We start from the raw sequence: 22,431 nt of genomic DNA, 5'->3' as shown, positions 1-22,431 counted from the left end.
AGCTACCCCCAGTTTCATGTACCCCACTCCATCTGCCCCCAATTTCATGTCCCCAGTCCATCTTCACCCAGTCTCATTTTACCCCCTCCATCTGTCCCCAGTTTCATGTCCCCCCTCCATCTGCCCCCAGTTTCATGTTCCCTCCCTCCATCTGCCCCAGTTTCATGTCCACCTCCATCTGCCCCCATTTTCATGTTCCCTCCCTCCATCTGCCCCCAGTTTCATGTCCCCCCTCCATCTGCCCCCATTTTCATGTTCCCCCTCCATCTCTGCCCCAGTATAACATATCCTTCCATCTCTGCCCCTAGGTTACTGACAGACACACACAGAGACAGACATACACACACACGCACACACAGATTGTCACACAGACACACACAGACACTCTCTCTCTCCACACTGCATCTCACATTCCCTTCCCCTCTCAGTACCTTAGGACACACACCGCGTCTCCATCTTCTTGCACTGTCCTGCCGTCATGTGACATTTGACATCACTCACAGGTCTTCTCTACAGTAGTACAAGCTTTTCTCGGTCACTCCCTGCTGTTATCGCAGTTATAAGAGCAGAGGAGTAATCGGGAGAAAGTTTCTTAAGTAAAACACTAATGAGACATAGAGGGACATGCAGGGAGCTGCGCGGGACCAGAGTATAAAAGCGGGACATGCAGGGAGCTATGCAGAGTCGGACAGAATCAGTCAGAGGGCCGGATATGGCCTGTGGGCCGGACATTGCCCAGGTCTGATTTAATGTATGACAGATCATGCATGCTACACATAACACACCAATGAGGAGGAGCGAGGGCCCCTGCGGAAATGCCATCTCGATGGTGGTATAACCTATGAATACTATAGGCTCAAAGGCTAATATTTGATCTGTGACGATATCTATCTTTATTTCTTAATTTGCATTCTATGATGATAAGAGCTGTGTATTTATTTCCCTTGGGGTCTCTTTTTATGTTTGACTATTTGTGGACTGGTGGTAGCATCGCCCTTACTAGGGCACCACTAGATCTAAAATTCTGGGAGACTTTGGTTATCCTAAAAATCTGGGAGACTTTAGCTACTCTTGCATCATAGATATGAATATGAAAATATTTTTGCACTTTTGTATTTTTTTTCATTGTACACATGATGCAGTTTTCTTTGCGTTTTGGCATTTTGGGCATACATGTATGTTTTTTCTTAATAATGTGTGTGTTAACACTTCTATATGAATATGTAAATGCTTTTGCAATTTGGTATTTTTTGACATTATACACGACACAGTTTTCTATGTGTTTTTTATGCCTTTTTGGTGCTTTAGTATTTTGAGGGTTTTTTTTCCATCAATATATTTATTTTTGTAAATTGTATATTTCTTATATGCTTTATATATGTTGTCATGCTTTGGAGTACTGTGATTCGAAGGTCTTTTTGTCCCTCGTTTTCTTGGCACCTCAGTGTTTTCACATTAACATCTTTGTATTGGGGTTTTTGGTCATTGTATTCTTTATTTTACATCTTTCCATCTTTTTCATTGCACTGGCCCAGGGTTACAGGATCTTGCGTGCTTTGTGGCGGGTCGGTGCCGGCACAGTGGGTTTGATAAAGCATTCTTTAGTTCTTTGTGACTCATCTATTACAGGTATTCTGACACATCTGTTGCCATTATTTTATTGATTGCTTGGATATTTACCGTATTTTTCAGACTATAAGACGCACTTTTTTTCCTCCCAATATGGGAGGAAAATGTGTGTGCGTCTTATAGTCCGAATGCAGCGTGTGCAGCGTCTGTGTCCTGTCTATGAGGAGCAGCACGGAGAGCAGCACGGTGCCTGCCTGCTCTGCCCCTCCTTCCCTGTCTGTGTCGCATGTTTGCAGGAGCGAGATATGAGAGGCAGGGAAGTAGAGGCGGGCCAGACAGGTGAAGGAAGCGTGGTTTCAAGCTTGCCGAGAAAACCACGCCTCCTTTTCCCGTCTGGCCCGCCCCTCCTTCACTGCCTCTCAGATCTGGCTCTTGCAATGAAGCCACACAGACAGGGAAGGAGGGGCGGGCCAAACGGGAGGAGGAGGCGTGGTTTTCTCGGCAAGCTCGAAACCACGCCTCCTTCACTCGTCTGGCCCGCCCCTACTTCCCTGCCTGTGTGGCTTCATTGCAGAAGCAAGATCTGAGAGGCAGTGAAGGAGGGACGAGCCAGATGGGTGAAAGAGGCATGTTTTCAAGTTTGCTTAGAAAACCACACCTCCTTCACCCGTCTGGCCCGCCCCTTTTTCTCTTCTTGCATAGCTTCACTGCAGGGTGTCTCTTTCCATCCATGGATGAGAATAGATAGATAGATTAGATAGATAAGATAGATAGATAGATAGATAGATAGATAGATAGATTAGATAGATATGTTCAAATCACCCCCATATCCCTAGAATACATATAAAACAAAAACATTACTGTGAAACACATACACATTTGGTATCCCTGTGTCTGAAAGCCCCCGATTCTATTTACATTGGTGAAATATTATATTATTAGGTTATTAAATATTTCACCAATTTTTTTTCCTTAAATTTTTTTTTTTCCCTATTTTCCTCCTCTAAAACCGTCTTATGGTCCGGTGCGTCTTATAGTCCGAAAAATACGGTATAGTTGCTCTGTCTAGCTATAGCCACAATCCTTGATGAAGGTGATTGTGTGTCGGTGAAACTTGCATCGCAATGCGTTCACACATGGTGTGACATTGGTTATTATTTTTTCATGCATCTTAATGATGGTATATAGGCATTTTTTCTTACTGTTGTCTACTATTCCATATCCCTTATTTATTTTAATATATATTATTCTGTATGTCATTATCTTTGGTGTATGTAGTTTTATTGATCGACTTTATATGCCATTATACATCTTTAGAAAGCCTACAGCTACTAACAGCTTTCTTGATTGGAGCAGTTGGCATCCAGAACTCCTTAAGCGGGGGATCCCAGTAGGGCAATTTCTTAGAGCGCGTAGAAAATGCTCTTCCCACAGTGAAGTTTTAGGTTAATCAAGAGATCTGTCTCAGCATTTTAGGAATAGGGGATACCCCAGAACCGTTGTGCATGGAGCTTTTGTTAGAGCCAAAAAAAACTATGTGCAATTCTCTGCTGGTTCCTAAAAAAAAAAAAAAGCAGGAGGATGACCAAGTCAGAATTATTGGCAATTATGATTCCCATTATATGAGGGTCAGGGAGGTATTGTATGTAAATACTGGAATATGTACTCGTAATTCCTGTGGATTGATGCTATGTTTCAGGCCCCCCAAAATTCAAGGCTTTTTCCAGCTATATGAACTTGTAATTGCTGTGCATTGATGCTATGTTTCAGGCCCCCCCCAAAAAAAATTCAAGGCTTTTTCCAGCTATATGAACTTGTAAATGCAGTGGATTGCTGCTATGTTTCAGGCCCCCCAAAATTCAAGGCTTTTTCAAGATATATGTACTTGTAATTGCTGTGGATTGATGCTATGTTTCAGGCCCCCCAAAATTCAAGGCTTTTTCCATCTATATGTACTTGTAATTGCTGTGGATTGATGCTATGTTTCAGGCCCCCCCCAAATTCAAGGCTTTTTCCAGCTACATGTACTTGTAATTGCTGTGGATTGATGCTATGTTTCAGGCCCCCCAAAAGTCAAGGCTTTTTCCAGCTATATGAACTTGTAATTGCTGTGGATTGCTGCTAGGTTTTGCACCCCCCCCCCCCTCCCTTAAATTCAAGGCTTTTTTAAGCTATATGTACTTGTAATTGCTGTGGATTGATGCTATGTTTCAGGCCCCCCAAAATTCAAGGCTTTTTCCAGCGATATGAACTTGTAATTGCTGTGGATTGATGCTATGTTTCAGGCCCCTCAAAATTCAAGGCTTTTTCCAGCGATATGAACTTGTAATTGCTGTGGATTGATGCTATGTTTCAGGCCCCCCCAAAAAGATTCAAGGCTTTTTCCAGCTATATGAACTTGTAATTGCTGTGGATTGATGCTATGTTTCAGGCCCCCCAAAATTCAAGGCTTTTTCCAGCTATATGAACTTGTAATTGCTGTGGATTGCTGCTATGTTTCAGGCCCCCCCCCCCTCCCCCCCAAATTCAAGGCTTTTTCCAGCGATATGAACTTGTAATTGCTGTGGATTCTGGCTATTCTGTGTGTGGACAGCCAAAAATGAAAGCTGTTTCTCCGCTATATGTGAACGTGTAACTTTTCTGTAGCCCTGTTTTCCACCGTCCGGGGAAAGCTGGACTGATGCCCCTACAGTGTATAGCTCTGAGAAGAGCTGTTGGTTTTCTTCATTACTTCTTCCCTGCCTATCTGAAGCTAATCGCCATCCAGCCCTCAGCAGATATTTCTCTCCCTATGTCTGACGGCAAAAATGGCGAATAGGGCGGCGGCCATTCTTATGAATGGGAGGTCACATGTTTTCGGCAGCCAATGGGTTTTTTCAATCTTTTTCACTGCCTCCGTTGTCGTAGTTCCCGTCCCACCTCCCCTGCACAGATATTGGTGCAAAAAACGCGCCAGGGAAGGTGGGAGGGGACACAAATTTTTACTGTGTATGCGGCCTTGTATTTGATTGTGAACGAATACATCGAACGCCATGATATTCGATCGAATACCTATTCGATTGAATGGCGTTCGCTCATCTCTAGTTAAAAGACATTAAGAACACCCCTGTAAGTACCAGTAATAGGCACTGTGGCACATCGAATTAACAGAATGTGACTATGTTGTATGTACAATTGGGGCCCCATTTTTAATTTTGCCCAGGGCCCCATTTTGTCTAAAACCGGCCCTGGTGTCAAGCGCCGGATCGGTAACCACGGGGGCTCCAGGCTGCAGGCAACAATGTAATAATTAAAGATGGACGGCTGCCGGCAATTGCCCAGGTCCTCAGCACACAGGGGCCCCCTGCCAGTGCATACTTTCCCTATCGGGAGGACATCATTAATGCTGCAGCATCAGCTAATGGCTGCTTGTCTTTTAACCCTTCCGGGCACTTACCAGCCTCAGCTATCTCTGCCACTAGCTGCCACTTCATAAAGACTTGTCCATGCTGCCTACACTCCCCCCTCCCCCTTATAAACTACTGAGTCATCCCTTAGATTGTAGCGTGTGGGGACAGGAGCAGTCTGCGGCCATGCTTCACTTCAGGAAAATGTGAGTATATTCTTTTGGTAAAATCTGGATATTTAATATGTATATGTGTGTACATTTCTTTACTGTATGTGTCTTGTGTGAGTACTGTATGGTTGTATATACAGTATGCTATAATAATGTATGTATGTGAGTATATATATATTATTCATGCATTCATATAAGTATATATATATATATATATATATATATATATGGTATATGAATGTATATAAATGTATATATGCTATAATAATGTATATGTGTGAGCAGATATGAATGTATATCTGTAAGTATATATGGTATATATGGTCTATGAATGTGTAGGTATATAGAGTGTGCAATCCCATCCACACATTGCAGACAAATACACCCCGTGGAAACGCTGCAATTTCCAAAACTGTTGTGGTTTTGGAAATCGCAGCATGTCACATACCTACAGAAACACCGGCAGTGTCCCTATAGGTATAATGGAAGCAGAAAGTTCTCAGATGAAACCTCTGTGGAGTTTTAGCAAAAAGCGCTGAGGGAAAAACTCATGCGTTGCCGCCGGTATTTTTCCTGCAGCACTTTTTTGATGCAGGACACTGTGTTAGGCTTTACCCTTCATTTACATCTGCATTGGTATTTCGTCCAGGGGAGTCTGCATGGGGATCCCCCCAAACGGAATACCGAATGCAACTGCAAGCGCTGTGCAGTGAAAGCACACGGACCCCATAGACTATAATGGGGTCCATGTGCTTGCCACGCGCTGCCCGCACGAATCATGTGGACAGGAAAGTAGATTGTGAACAACTTTCCTGTCCGCATGATCCCTGTGGAGATCTGGTGGCAAGCACACAGTGCTTAAATTAAATAAACAGACTCGATGTCCTCAGCACTCCCTTGTCCGCTGCCAGTGTCCATTCAGTCTCGTACTGGTACCTCCTTGCTAGGAGTCCTGCACCTCATGTGACCGCTGAGACCAATTAGGTACAGGATTTCTAGAAATGAGGCGCAGCCATGAGACTGACAGACACAGGCAGGGAACAACGGGGTGCTGGGACAGGTAAGAAGGTTGTTTTTTTATTTTTATTTTTTTTATTTTTACACCTACCATTTTTACACCTACCATTTTTACACAGTGATCACTACAGTTTATGGACAACCTCTTTTAAGGGGTTGTTTGGGTCAAATTTTTTATGGCCACTTCACTGGCCCCCCTTACAATGGCCTCTTCACTGGTCCCCCATAATGTATGGGGAACAGTGATGGGGCTATATTGTGTGGGGGCAGTGATGGGGCCATATTGTGTGGGGGCAGTGATGGGGACATATTGTGTGGGGGCAATGATGAGGCCATATTGTGTGGGGGCAGTGATGGGGCCATATTGTGTGGGGGCAATGATGGGGTAACATCCTGTTGCTCAGTATAGACCATAAATACCTGAAGCCCCACATTGCAGAAACACGTCGCCTTTGGCTACTGCAGAAAAAAAAAAGTGTGTTTTACAGAACCAGCAAAGTGAATGAAATTTAATCAAATTTACCTCATCCGTACATTGCAGGAAAAATAGATGTGGAAGATGCTGCAAATTCCTAAATGTGTGCACTTCTAAAAACATGGCTGGTTACATTCAGCTGAGGAATTGGGAGAAAGTGCTGGAAAATGCATCAAAAGCGCAATGAAAAACACTGTGGAAAAAATATATTGACATTCAGCGCTATTTTATTCCACAGTGTTTTTTTTAGCTGCATCTCACTGTTTGGCCTAATCCTTATCATCTCAATATATTGTACATCACACTATAAGGCTTAGGCCTCGTTCACATCTGCGTTGGTATTCCGTCCAGGGCCATTCCGCATGAGGACTCCCCATGAATGGAATACCGAACGCAACTGCAAGTGGTATAGTACTAATGGTATAGTCTATGGGGTCCGTGTGCTTTCACTGGCACACCACTTGCAGTTGTGTTCGGTATTCCATTCGGGGGAGTCCTCATGCGGAATACCCCTGGACGGAATACCAACGCAGATGTGAACGAGGCCTAAGCCTTATAGTGTGATGTACAATATATTGAGATGATAAGGATTAAGCCAAACAGTGAGACGCAGCTAAAAAAAACACTGTGGAATAAAATAGCGCTGATGTCTTGCCTTCCAATCATGTGTGGGGCGGATTCCGGGCTTCGTGTATACAGCCCAATAGTCCACTCTGGGGGATTGCTATTAGTCTCTTAAAGTGTGCTAGTGTTTACTGAATCTCTGATTATCTATTTTCTGACCTTCACTTTTCCCTCTTGACTATTCTTCTGGATTATGATTTTGTACCTAGTTGCTCATCTTCTTACGACCCCTTGGCTAGTTTGACCAACTTTCTTGTTTGTCTTGTCTGCGTTCAGTGTTAACTCGTTATAGGAAGGGACTGTCAGCCAGTTGTCCTCTACCGCTTAGGGTATTTGAGGCAAGTAGGTAGGGACCTCGGGATGGGTCTAGCATCAGAGCTCAATGTCTACGTCCTTCAGATTCCACCCAGGTTCCAGCAGCAGCTACTGGGGAATTGCTCAACAGGCAATTCCCTAACAAATTTTATTCACATTTTTGTTTTTGATTAACTTGCGATTATGTTTTTAGCCAATTTAAACTTTGATTCATAACAAACTAACCTCACATTCACAAAGCCTATTTTCTCCTAGCAGTATAGTTATTTTTGTTGATAAGAGTACTTGCTTTTCACTGACATACTGTTCTGTACTAATCAGGACAGTATGCTTCTGGGAGGCAGGAATGGCTAGCTTCATAGATAAATGTTATGTTCTTCTCCTAGCATACCGTTCTGGGTAAATCCAACCAAAATATGGATTGAGTTTTACAGTTGAAACTCAGTTGTGTGATTGCAGGGTTATTCAATCCAAAACAAATCTTTGGCATTAACTATTCAAAAACAAACTGAAAAAATTCTGTTCAGGTTTACCTATCTTTATAAGTGACCATTTAAATTGTCTCGAATGCTTATTGTTTAACAGGATTTCTTTTAATTTTTTTGTTAGCCATAACAAGGTATCATATACTCAAGACCATTGTATTTCTCTTACTGAGAGTAATAAAACAGTTGCAGAGAAATGGTAAGGATAATAAGAGAACTTGCTTTTCAAAGACAAAGTTTAGAAAAAGAAGCAGTGAAAAGACATGAAACAATTATATATCCATGGAGTTCTGTTAAAAAAAATCTGCAAAAAAAAAAAAGAAAAAATTAAATCAAAACTTTAAAATGTACATTTATTTTAACAACTGTTTAGTATATAAATTACAGTTAGAAAAATATAGTATTGAATTTTGTAGGAAATGTTCAGTTTTATTTAAATATAACTTAAGAGTATGTCTTACAAACAAATTGTATTTATAACATACCTGTAGGAAAATCTGCGAAAACTGTGTGAACAATGCTGTTTAACCACTACCCAACCACATAATGTTTCAAGGAGATGATTTTTGGTGTCTATTGCTGATGTGTGAAGATTCCTACAGCTGACTGGTATTTCTTTCTTCTTATGGAAGCTTGGCAAGAGAGCAGCACCCTGTCTACCTGGATGGCTTCAGACTTCTTTGGGCAGTAGAACACAGTGGTAAGAAGAAAGGAGAAGGGCTTGTGATGAAGGACATTTGGGGCATTTTTTGTGGTTAATGGACAATAGTACTGTTGCAAGATACCGAACTATCAGTTGTGAGCATGAGATCTCACTACCTACCAAAGGAACTGCCACATGTTATCTGCCTATGTCCCCCACCTCTGCAAAAAAACGTTTCTGCCTGTTATATCTACATGCTGTGACCCCCCCCCCCCTCGTGTCTTCCAACCACGGTCGGGCTGTATTAATATCACTCCACACAGAGAACTAAATGATCCTTCAGTGTGTCTGTGTTTCTTTCTTTTTAGTTGCTATCTGCCATGAGCTTGTATGTGTTTCTCTCTTGTTATATACTACTGTACCATCTATGAAACTGTATTACTGAAATTGGGTCAGACAAGGCTGTAGCCTGAGCCCAACGCTCTTCAACATCTATATCAATGAATTGGCTACAGCCCTGGAGGCCTCACCAACCCCAGGCCTCACCCTGAACAATCAAGAGGTGAAGTTCCTGCTATACGCCGACGACCTCCTACTCCTGGCCCCCACCGAGAAAGACCTCCAAGAAAGCCTGTCAGTGCTGGAAAAATTCAGCACCACATGGGCTCTACCCTTCAACCAGAAGAAGACCAAAATCATGGTATTTCAGAAGAAGGGCCACAATAAAGCCTCCACCACCCCACAATTCACACTGAACGGCTCCACACTGGAGAAAACCAACAGCTACACCTACCTGGGGCTGGAGCTCAGCCAATCAGGAAGCTTCAAAGCAGCAATAGAAACCCTGAAAGCAAAAGCCTGCAGAACCTTCTACGCCATCAGAAGACAACTGTACCACCTCAAACCACCGGTGAGGGTCTGGATGAAGATATTTGACGCTGTCATCTCCCCGATCCTTCTCTATGGCAGTGAGGTTTGGGGCCCAGCCACCTACCCAGACCAGTCAAAGTGGGACAGAGAACAAAGCCCAACAGAGAACTTCCACCTGGAGTTCTGCAAATACCTGCTCCATGTCCATCGCAACACCACCAACATGGCCTGCAGGACAGAGCTAGGCAGACTCCCCCTATGGCTCACCATACAGAAGAGGGCGCTAGCTTTCCAGGCACACATCCAGGGGAGCAAGCCCGACTCCTACCACCACCAAGCATGGCTAAGCCACCTGAGCAAACCAGACACTCACCAACCAAACAACAGCCAACCACCAAACCAAAAACACCAACAGACGATAACCAAGGCCAAAATAAAGGCGACCACAGAGGCAAACAGAGAGCGGTACATTGAAGAATGGAGAAACGAAATAAATAACTCCAAGAAACTCACCGTGTACCAATCCCTACAAAGGGACTACACCATGGCCACCTACCTGGAGAGAATACGCCACCCCAAACACAGACAGACCCTGAGCCAGTACAGACTGAGCGCCCACAACCTAGAGATAGAGACGGGGCGATACAGGCAGACGTACAAGCCACGGGAGAACAGACTGTGCCAGCACTGTGACCAGGGGGCCCTAGAAGACGAGACCCACTTCCTGCTACACTGCACCAAATACTCAGCTGTGAGGGCCGTCTACTACCAAAGACTCTCTGCCCACATCCCAGACTTCGTATCTGGAGATGAGAAGAGGAAACTCTACATCCTACTGGGAGAAGAAGAGGCCACTGTGGAGATCGCTGCCCAATACGTGTCCAGCTGTCACCAAATAAGAGGAAGATGAGACTCCACGGACTGTTATATTTATCCCAAACATTTATCCTTGTTTTCTCTCCTCCATATCAGACTCTTAGGGTTTTGACAGACCCCTAATCAAGTTTGAGGAGGCTTGCTCCAGGTCAGGCCCGATTCGACACTCCCTTTCTGACTTCTATCTACTCTTGGTTTCCCCTCCTCCGGGCTACCGTCCTCCCTTCTTTGACAAATGGGAAGCAGACCTGAAATTATCCTTCTCTGATTCCCAACTTGCCAGGATCCACGAGTTTGCTCACAAAAGTTCGGTCACCAGTAAGTACCAGGATGCGGGTTATAAGCTCTTGACCCAGTGGTGCCATGTTCCCTCTGCTGCATATCTGCCAGCTCTCCTACATCTACACACTCAGCTTGCTATTCCTTAGTACTACTAACATGCTCAGCTCGGCTATTCCTTAGTGTAATAGCCGAGCTGAGCGTGTTAGTACTCCAAACCCCAACTCCCCCCCCCCTCCAGTGTCCGCTTACCTACAGCTCCCTGTTCTTGGTCCACTTCGGTCCATAGTCCGGGTTTCAGAGCGCCCTGCCCCCCTCATCCTGACTAGTATTATAGAGAAGGCGGGGCTTAGGAGAGTGTGGGCGGGTACTGGGCGGGGAGACTCCCCGCCCACACTCTCCTAAGCCCCTCCTTCTCTATAATACTAGTTGGGAGAGGGGGTGGGGCTTAGAAGAGTGTGGTCGGGTAGTACTAACATGCTCAGCTGGGCTATTACACTAAGGAATAGCTGAGCTGAGCATGTTAGTAGTACTAAGGAATAGCAAGCTGAGTGTGTAGGAGAGCTGGCAGATATGCAGCAGACTAACACGCTCAGCTTGGCTATTCCTTAGTACTACTAACACACTCAGCTCAGCTATTACACTAAGGAATAGCTGAGCTGAGTGTGTTAGTAGTACTAAGGAATAGCCAAGCTGAGCTAGTCGTGTTAGTACCGGAGGAGTAGCTGGAGGGATGGTTGGGTGTAGTGCAGAGCTCTTTCATCTCCGGTGTCTGCAGTAGCCGGGCTAACCACACGGGCTCTGCTATATCTCGCTATAGGAATGCATTAACCAGCGTTGATTGGCCAGTGTACGGGCTTTCGGGGCTTTTGGCCAATCAACGCTGGTCAATGCATTCCTATGGGAAAAAGTCAGCTCGCACATATCGCAAGCTGACAGGGATCCCGACAAGATAGAGCCCCAAAGAGCTAGGTGAGTAACATTCCCCCCTAAATAAAGGTTATCCCTAGCTAAACTTGCCTGTATATCTGTCCCTGTACATTCATATAGTTCACTGCTCCAAATTAAGCGAATGGTAAATTCACCATTTGTCTAAATTGGAGGTCACCTGATTTCGGCGGCCAATGTTTTTTTTCAATTTTTTTTAACTGCCTCCGTTGTCGTACTTCCTGTCCCACCTCCCCTGCGCAGTTATTGGTGCAAAAAATGCGCCAGGGAAGGTGGGAGGGGAATCAAATTTTTAGTGAGTTAGCCACCTGGTGTTCGATTGGAATCGAACACCTCAAATGGCCTGATATTCCTGAGGTTTGGTGGCTGTCTGTAGCACAGGAGAGGGGGATCTGGAAATATGGATTTTAGATGGTTGTCTTTTTGCATTAGTACCAAACAGGAGAACAATCGGGTGCCCCTGGTTGTCACATATAACCCACATCTGGAGATGCTGAGAGGAATCACATGCAAATTAGATCCACTACTGCAAAAAGACAACCATCTAAAATCCATATTTCCAGATCCCCCTCTCCTGTGCTACAGTCAGCCACCAAACCTCAGGAATATGATTATTAGCAGCTCACTGTCACCTCCAACTAACAAAGGAACATTTCCATGTGGACAGAAGAGGTGCAAAACCTGCCCTCACATACTGACTATGGATAAAATAAAGATCCCGAACTCTGATCGACACTACAAGATCCCAGATAACTTCACCTGCAGCACACCTAATGTAGTGTATTTGATATTGTGTACTAAGTGTCCTAGGGGCCTGTATGTAGGTGAGACAGGACAGTCACTTAGGATGAGGATGAACTCACACAGACATACGATTAGAGAACAGAGACTGGACCTCCCTGTGCCAAAACACGTCTGCAATGAAAATCATAATATGACCAAGGATATGAAGATCCTGGTACTATGAGGGAATTTTAGAAACAAAAAGGATCGCCGCATATGGGAGATTAAACTCATGAAGGACCTTCAACACTCTCCAAAAGGGGTTAAATCAGGCACATGGTTTTATGACGTTTTATAACCACTAGACACCACGTCACTGATCAAAAGAAGCCATAAACCCAGAGAACTTTCCTGTGAACTGATAAATATGTTTTATTAAACTGTGTATTTACATGTTCTGTTTTCCATCTATTTTGCATCTAACACTCCATTTCTCTGTGTATATATATGCCTAACTTCAGAAATTGTGTTATACCATCCTGATGAAGAGACCTCTATAGAGTCTCGAAAGCTCGATATGTCATCAAAAAAGTTTTTATGTTAGCCATTAAAAAAGGTATCAACTACTGAGGACTTCTCTCAAAAAATTTCTTTCATTTCATATCCACTGGCTAACACGGTACAAAGACATTTTTTCTTATACAAAGTCCACATACAGAGAGTGAAAAAAGTCAGAAAAACATTTGTGCCAAAAAGATCACTGACGCGTTTCAGGATAACTTTATCCCTTATTCACTGCCATTGTAGTATGTTCTGATGTTTCTAAGAAATGCTGTCTATATTTATATGTTCCTGCCCATATGTTGCATGTGTAGCAGGTAAGTTAACTGTTCCCACGTGATTGTCTATACCTGCTCTTCCGTTTTTCTGTATACAGTATGTGTCTGTGTTTGTTTTAAATAAACTTCGATCTTACAAATTTTCTATTCATGTGTCTGTATACTTTAAATATTAAATTATATCAAAGTTATATCCTATATTTCAACTTATATAAAATAAATACTTTTAAATATGAAGTCCGGATTGAAACATAAATATACATTACTGATAGTATTTCTGACATATCCCAATATTGTTGTAATCTACTATCCCATTATTTTATTACACCAAATAATCTATTCCTAATATTCCATTTATAATTCTCTAATTTTCATCTTCATTGTTATACATAATATCCCAAAACTACAATATAACACAAACATAAGTTAATGACTGCGTATGAACATCAATCAACATTGCATTCTTTTTGATACAAGTTAATCTTATCAAAAACATATTCTGTTTCCAGGATTCCACCTATTCCAATATTTATGGTAAGTATATGTTCAAACATATAAAAGAAAAAAACGCGTGTATATTAAAAACGCTGGTTAGTTTATTTAGCTCTATAATCTTTTTTTCTCTTTTCTTCTCGAATGTCTACTAAGGGTAATGAATCTTATTTATACACTTTAAAGAAACTATGGTGATCGATTGCTGACGCAATGACTGACTAGGAGGAAGAGGAGCATCAGGACCAGCAGATGATGGGACGGGCACACAGCTTCCTTCGGTTGGGATAGTGGATCCTTGACTGCCTGAAATGGAGTGTGTGTAACTGGGAGATGAAGCCGTTGCTGTGGCAGGCTGGACCACCACATTGGAGCCATGTTTCTCCAAGGGTACTTTATGGTGACACTAATATGTTGACGCAGGGCATTTTGGTGCCTAAATTGGCACACTGTCCATGCTTCACCTTTTGCCCACAGATTCGACATATGACCATGTTCAACTCCCTCGGTGGCTTAACAAAAAACTGTCACACCGCTGAGTAGCTGATTTTACCCCCAACACTTCACACTGACTGACTGCTTTCATCACTGACTACGTGAATCCCTGCACTACTGTTTTCTGAGCAGATAGGCTCCTGCAAAGCGGGTTGTCTACCCCGGCATATTTTGCTCCCAAACTCCCACTGCTTCCACCCTGCTCACTCCCAGCTACGCTACCGACTTGTTGGCTGCGCCACTACCTCTTCTCCAAGTGATGATGAAGCCCTTTCGTCACCTGGTTCCCAATTGCAATTGGCTACGTCATCATTCAGTACTGTCTGCATGACACTTAAGTCCTCTTCAATGAACTCTTAGTGATGAGCAAATACCAGCTCCCACTCCACTCTCCTCATCACTACTTCTCTGCCTATCGGAAGAAGTGGTGGATGTCTCCTCCAAATTTGGCTGTATAGTGGAGCTCAGTCTATAGCATAGAGTACTTCTGTGGCTGAGAGAACAGAAAATGACAGAGGACAGGTGAAGGCACTGAATGTTCTGGCCTCTGAAAGTGACACCTGCTGCTATGCCCCTTTACTCTACTACAACCTGTGCCAAAACATTTAGGCCTGTGCCTCTCTCCTGTGCAGGTCCTGTTGCTTCTCTGTCTGGCATACTGTTAGATCAAAAAATTAAATGACGTGACATCAGTAATGTGCAAACAGTACTTGATGATGATGTAGCTGATCGCAATTAGGAGCCGTGAGAAGAAGGGGTTTTATCATCATTATCATCGTCATCATCTAATATACTGTTAAATTAAATAAGTAAATGAATAGGAAACTAATACAGGACAAAAATTCCTGTAAATTTCTCCTTTCAGCACACAATGGCTAATAAACCACTTATTTTTTTCTCCACTAATAAAAGCCAAGAAAAGACATTATAACAGATAACTTTAGGGCAGACCCTTTGTACATTGGAAGGGTGTAGTAGTGGTGACGGAGTTCACAGACCCAGGACAGCTAGTTGTATTTGGGATGAAGCACTGTAAGTAAGTTCTGAATGAGAAGCTTCTGCAACTGGCCCTGCAGTATACACTGAAGTTGTGAGGGCAGGATCACACCTGCACGATATCTCCGTTTTACATGTTTCCGTTTCCTGTCCGAGAAACTGGACAGGAGACAGAAACGGCAGGCAGTTTTCAAAGCCATTCATTTGCTCACTAGCAGACACTGAATGCTGGGTTACCATCTTCCGCCGACAGAAAACAGAAACCTGCAAAACGGAGATCAGGCGCTGGAGTGAACCATGCCCTCTGTCAGGTGCAGGCAGAAGAGGTGGCAGCCTTGAGCAAGCAGCTATTAGAGGAAACTTCTATGGATCATACCCTGCTTGTACGGAAGCTGTTTACCCAGGTCTTAGGAGCATATGCTGGCACCTTCTTTTGCCATAATATAGATTTGGGGGAAAGACATACCCTGGATCACAAGATACTGATGGGGAAGAAAGCACCAATTTTGACAACACTGCCAGCTTATTTTTCCTGTTCTGTACCATTAGCTTCTCTGAGAATATTGATGAAGAAGGATGGCTGATTGAGGTTCTACATAGATTACCATTGGCTGAGTGCTTACAGAATTTCAGATGCATACCATTACTGAGGATTGGGTTATTGGGATGAGCCCAATATTTTTCCACACTGAATCTAGCCAGCAGTAACTGATAGATATCCATCTCTGAGCAGGAAGGAGCAAAGTGGCAATAATAGGAAAGTTCTGTTGGAAAAAGAGGCTTTCTATATTTTCAAATTTAATAGCCGGAGTCCGTATGGACTCAATTTAAGATCAGACTTAATGTTCATATATTAAGTATCTTACGCTGGGTTCACACCTGCGTTTGGGGTCTCCGTTCTATGGTTTCCGTCTTCTGCATGCCAGAAGACGGAAACCATAGACCGGGTCCGGCTGTGCGCGGCGGTGAGCGTTTTAGGCTCTCCGCCGCGAAACCGGATTTTTTTATCCGGACACAGAGTACTGCATGTCCGACTCTGTGTCTGGATTATAAAACCCGGTTTCGCGGCGGAGAGCCTAAAACGCTCACTGCCGCGCACGGCCGGACATCTCTCTCACCCATTCAAATGAATGGGTGAGAGAGACTCCTGCAGGTTTCCGTATCCTGCCTGTGTTTTAGGCAGGAAACGGAAACCTAAGTACGGAGTGCCGGGCCGCAGATGTGAACGAGCCCTTATATGTATGATTTATAACATATAGTTGTCCCTATAGAGTGAAGAGATATTTGTAGGAAGGAGGAGGTGTTTCATATGAATAGACGAGAGGTATGTCAATCAGGTGCTCTGTTTCGTCTAGTTCGGGCGGCATTGAAATGGAATTACATTGTACGGATGCAAGGGAGATCCATTGGCTGATTTGTACCACGTGACTAGAGTAGCCTATGAATGGAGGTGGCTTATCATTGGATCTTTCACATCATGTGACTGTCCGTTCAGAGAAAAAAAAGGAGGAAGTAATAGGACATTACGAATGTTTATGGTAGTATAAGAGGAAAGGACGTCCTACAAAAAGGGAGTTTTATAAAGGTAATGGATATTAATTAAAATATATATGTTCATAAGTGGGATTAGGTATGGTTTCTATCTAGGATTGTTTATTATGAGCTCTTTTACTATTATGTCATGTGCGGCTTGTGCTTCAGTGAAGGGAAGTAGGTGATTAACCTAATGATGTGGTTCAGGTGGGAATTCAGACTCTATAAGGTATTTAAAATGTCAGTTCAGTATGAGGCTATGACTAAGGGGTAAAGCATACCCAGAAATGCGTCAGCCAGACTTTTATTATGGGGTTTTAACGATACTTGTGAGTTTTCACTGTCACGTCTGTTTTGTGTTTTTGTACTGTATTTTCCCATTTTTTACATGGAAGATTAAAGTTAAATTTTAAAGAAACATCTCAGGAGTGCGGACTGGAATACATATTGTACTACTACTGTGTTACCGCTTACCTTTGGAGTCCGGGTTTTTCCAGCCGTGCACCCTGAAGAATGGACTACAAAATGGGCATTTGGTGAGCTACTACTTTACTTTTTATTATTGACTTTATCTAGGAGCAAAGTCTGTCTTTATCAAGCCAATGGTATTGTATGAGTTCCTGTGGGTGTTGTTTCTTTCAAGAATACACCAGGGATAGTCAACTGGGAGACCACTATCCAAACCCTGACAGAAGCCTGGGGAATTCTACAACATGTAAAGGCCACTAATAGGGCATTTAAACTGTGCTCAATCAGGATCATCATACTGTGCAGGGGGAACAAATGGAGAATTCTACTTCATGGGGCAGGGGGCACTAAACAGCATGCTGTGAGGAGCATCAATAGTTGGTTACAACATAAAGAGGCTACTAATGGAGCATTCCAAGATGACGCCGTATGAATGACAGCCTGGTTACAGAGCTCCAAGCTGAGAGCAACCTTTATCTTTCCTTTTTCTTTACTCTTTTTGTCTGTATCTTCAAGAATCCTCTACCCAAGCAAACTAGCACTATGAACTAGCAACTATAAATCAAATGGAAGACCCTATGGAGTATTTTTTTCTTCTGTTTCTATTGTTTAAGCATGGACAAGACCTGTTCAGCTGGAATTTCCTGTGTGGACATGTGCCTGTTACCATCCCCCATGAGCTAAGTACAGCATGGTGAACATGAGGCAGACAAAGCATGGAGGAGAATCCTACATGGAAGTGCGGACCTCTTCTTTCAAGGAGATGACTTTTGGCGTCTATTGCTGATATGTGAAGATGCCTACAGATGACTGGTATTTCTTTCTTTTACTGTGGACACATGATTCCCAGATTCCCAGCTTGGCTCTCTTGTCAAACTTCCATAAACATGTGTGTGGGGGGCAGGGGTGAACCTTCCCCTTTTGCCGCCCGAGCTAACTGCAGAAAGCCGCCCCCCCCCCCCGCCGGAGGAGGGGGCGGATCGGGGGCGTGGCCGGGTGGATCGGGGGCGTGGCCGGGTGGGTTGGGGCGTGGCCGGTGGATCGGGGGCGTGACCGAGTGAAGGGGCGGGGCTTAGCCCCATTCGCCGGCAGAGAGTAGGCCCGGAGACTGCCTGCTCTCTGCCTGAGCGTGAGGGGAGGCTGCCGGAGCAGTGCTGCTCCAGCGGCCTCCCCAAACCACCGCTCGGTGATAAGCCAGTCCAGGACAGCTTGTCCTGGACTGGCTTAGGTTAGCAAAAATGCCGCCCTCCCTGAGGCCCTGGCATAGTGCCGCCTGAAGCGCTCGCTTCAGGTCGCCTCATGGGAGGTGCGGCCCTGGTGGGGGGGCACACAAGTTTATGGAAGCTTGGCAAGAGAGCAACACCCTGTCTCCCCGGATGGCTTCAGACTTCTTTGGGCAGTAGAGCACAGTGGTAAGAAGAAAGGAGGAGGGCTTGCGATGAAGGATGGGGTACTCTTTTGGGACTTTTTTTGTGGTTAAGGAACAATAGTACTGATGCAAGATATCGAACTATCAACTGTGAGCATGAGATCTCACTACCTACCAAAGGAACTATCAGATGTTATCATGATAGCTGCATATGTCCTCCACCTCTGCAAAAAATGTTTCTGCCTGTTATATCTACATGCTATGCCCCACTCCTCGTGTCCTCCAACCGCAGTCCAACTGCAGCTGTATTATCAACATCACTTCGAACAGAGAACTAAATGATCCTGTGTCTTTGTTTATTTTTTTTTAGTTGCTATGATTCCTAGTATTTCTCCCTCTGCCATGAGCTTGTATGTGTTTCCTCTCTTGTTATATACTACTGTACCATCCATGAAACTGTATCACTGAAATTCCTCCATTGTGGGACTATTAAAGGATTATCTTATCTTATTTGTGCTGTGTTCTATATAATGCTTCCACACAGTTTGAAGCTCCTTAGTTTAAGTCTCCAAGTGGTGTGAGAAGGTGACAGGCAGAGTGCTGGAATCATGCTATATCTCCCACAAGATTTTTAATTTACGCGTGGTCCAGTATGTAGTACTAACACGCTCAGCTGGGCTATTCCTTAGTACTACTAACACGCTCAGCTGGGCTATTACACTAAGGAATAGCCGAGCTGAGTGTGTTAGTAGTACTAAGGAATAGCCCAGCTGAGTGTGTAGGAAATGTAGGAGAGCACACGTTTTTTGATGCGTTTGTTACATGTGTAAAAGATTTCATTGAAGTCAATGGGAGTGTTATTTTTACACGTGTATTCTATACATGTGTATTATGCTAAAATACGCTCTCGTTAACTCTGTGTGCACGAGCCCTTACTGATCTAAGACATATATTTTGCTGAAAATGGTAGATGTTTTAAATGAAAACCTTTTAAAATAAACTTTAAATAAAACCAAATTATGAAATGCATTACCAAGCGCAGTTGACTACAGGAGTTCACCTTGTTATTGTGCAGTAGGAGACTTTGCTGCATCAAACATCTTTTTTCTGCCCTCCATGCCAGACATTGCTTCCACATTCTTTCGCCAATCACTGACTTCCACTGGACGCTCCTAATTAATGGGAACACAATTAACACCTAATTTTTCAAAACAAGATATTTTAACGTGTTAGGGTGCATTCACACTAAGTATATGATGAGCTACGGAGTTACGCTCCGTTCATTCTGAACGTAAAACTCGTTCAGAGTGAGCGCGAAAAACCCAGATCCCATTGACTTGAATGGGTGCTGGCATGCGCGTGCTACCCATTGAAATCAATTTAGTGTTCCCTTCATTTTTTTGTTCCGTGAATATTATTACCACAATATTTATATTACATGTATTATATGTATTTTGCTAATTTGTACATAATAAAAGAAAAAAATTATTTAAGTTATTTAAAATATTACTACCTTCTCTGTGTCCTCCTTCTTCACAGATTTTAAGTTAGCACGTAGATCCATTGACACCTTGTGTTTTGAGCCAAGTAGTGCGCGAAGCATAGCATCAGCTGATACTCTCACTCTGCGTAAGGCTGGTCTTTTAAACTTCCCACGCAAATCTAACACTTTCATCTTCAAATCTTGAATCTACCATGAAAAATTATATTAATGTTAATGCAACACAAAACTTCAACACATATCTGTGTCACCAATAATGTACTTTGGTATAAAAATTAGTACTTTAAATTGTTTTATATTGGAAATAATAATTGGATAATAAATTGGATAATTTAAGCTGAGCCCCCCACATTACGGAAACGCAGCTAAAAGCATTACATTTTTTTTCCATAGCGTGTTTTGCTGTGTTTTTCTTTTCAGTTTTTCTTTGGCTATAGGGAAAACACAAAGCATTTTTGCAATTAAAATTGACATGCTGCGTTTTTCAAAAACACAGCTTTTTCACAGTGCTTTTTTCCTCCACAGTGTTTTTTTTCCCCCCATATTTTCCCATTTATTTATTTTTTTACACAATGTGTAGATGGAATTAGCTGGAATCTCATTCACTTTGATGGTACTTTAAAAAGCAGCGGTCTTTTTTGCCGTGTTTCTGCACCAGAAAAAATGCTGCATTTCTACAACATGGGGCCTTAGTCTAAGGCCAAGGCCCTTCGTTTCAAAAACGTAGCTCTGCATTTTAGGGCCCGTTCCCACGATGTAACGCAGCGGGAGGATTTTTAACACATTGATTTCAATGTGTAGCGCGCGTAAGACGTCACCCATTGAAGTCAATGGGATTCTTTTTTGAAGCGTTCACTCTGACACATGTTTACGTGTCAGAATGAGCGCCACGTTACATCGTCAATTATAATTGCGGAAACACTGAGATTTTCCCTCCATAGATTTCTATGGAAAGTGTGAAAACCGCAGTAAAAACGGAGAATGATAAATGTGTTACGGAAACTCAGCAGAAAAGCATCAAAATCCGCAGACAAAAACTCACTGCTTTGCTTGGTTGAGGCTAAGGTCCCACGGTCCGGAACCGCCACACTAGAATGCTCACGGAGTTTTCCTCCGTGGACTTTCTCTTACCATTATATCTACGAGAATGTCTCTGGCGTTTCCGTAGATATAATTGACATGCTGTGATTTTCAAAACTGCAACGGTTTTGGAAATTGCAGCGTGTCCGCGCTGCGATTATTTCCACAAAGTGGGCATGGGATTTGCAGGAATTCCATCCACTTTGCAAGTACTGTAAAATGCCGCGATTTTTCCCGCAGCGTTTCCACTGCGGGCAAATCGCAGCGCTTCCGGCCCCAGCTTAAATAGCAGAGGACCATAATTCCTTAGGATTTTCAGCATAGCCTTTCTACGGTTCCCCCCAGTGGAGCTTTAGCCTTAAATGGGATTTCTGTGGCTATTAATTGATATTCTATCTTTAACCCCTTCCCGCCGATGGCATTTTTTGATTTTCGTTTTTCGTTTTTGACTCCCCTCCTTCTAAACCCCATAACTTTTTTATTTCTCCGCTCCCAGAGTCATGTGAGGTCTTAATTTTTGCGGGACAATTTTTTCTTCATGATGCCACCATTAATTATTCTATATAATGTACTGGGAAGCAGGAAAAAAATTCAGAATGGGGTGGATTTGAAGAAAAAATGCATTTCTGCGACTTTCTTACGGGCTTTGGTTTTACGGCGTTCACTGTGCAGCCAAAATGACATGTCCCCTATATTCTGTGTTTCGGTACGGTTCCAGGGATACCAAATTTATATGGTTTTATTTACATTTTGACCCCTAAAAAAAATTCCAAAACGGTGTTAAAAAATTTTTTTTCTAAAAGTCGCCATATTCCGACGGCCGTAACTTTTTTATACGTGCGTGTACGGGGATGTATAGGGCGTCTTTTTTTGCGGGGCCGGGTGTACTTTTTAGTTCTACCATTTTCGGGAAATGTTATTGCTTTGATCACTTTTTATTCAAATTTTTATCAGAATTAAAACAGTGAAAAAACGGCGGTTTGGCACTTTTGACTATTTTTCCTGCTACGGCGTTTACCGAACAGGAAAAATATTTTTATAGATTTGTAGAGCGGGCGATTTCGGACGCGGGGATACCTAATATGTATGTGTTTCACAGTTTTTAACTACTTTTATATTTGTTCTAGGGAAAGGGGGGTGATTTGAACTTTTAATACTTTTTATATTTTTTTATATTTTTTTTAACTTTTTTTTTAATTTTTTTTTTGCATTTATTAGACCTCCTAGGTGTGTTGAACCCCAGGGGGTCTGATCACTAATGCAATGCATTACAATGCT

The 22,431-nt window shown here is 43.1% G+C and overlaps 1 protein-coding gene across 2 annotated transcripts in view; it reads right to left on the bottom strand.

The window, feature by feature from the left end:
* Positions 1 to 8,252: 8,252 nt before the first annotated feature.
* Positions 8,253 to 22,431, bottom strand: part of TNNI1 (troponin I1, slow skeletal type) — a 50,992-nt gene continuing 36,813 nt past the window's right edge. For both annotated transcript variants that reach the window (XM_075264361.1, XM_075264362.1), the window contains exons 6-8: positions 20,086 to 20,262; positions 19,633 to 19,744; positions 8,253 to 8,345 (exon numbers count right to left, since the gene is read on the bottom strand). In XM_075264361.1, the coding sequence (XP_075120462.1) occupies positions 19,637 to 19,744; positions 20,086 to 20,262 (285 nt within the window). In that variant the 3' untranslated portion in view covers positions 8,253 to 8,345; positions 19,633 to 19,636. The remainder of the gene's footprint in view (positions 8,346 to 19,632; positions 19,745 to 20,085; positions 20,263 to 22,431) is intronic.

This window comes from Leptodactylus fuscus, chromosome 2 (assembly GCF_031893055.1).
Source record: "Leptodactylus fuscus isolate aLepFus1 chromosome 2, aLepFus1.hap2, whole genome shotgun sequence".
In the NCBI taxonomy this organism is placed as follows: Eukaryota; Metazoa; Chordata; class Amphibia; order Anura; family Leptodactylidae; genus Leptodactylus; species Leptodactylus fuscus.
This window is presented reverse-complemented; position numbering and strand designations above follow the sequence as displayed.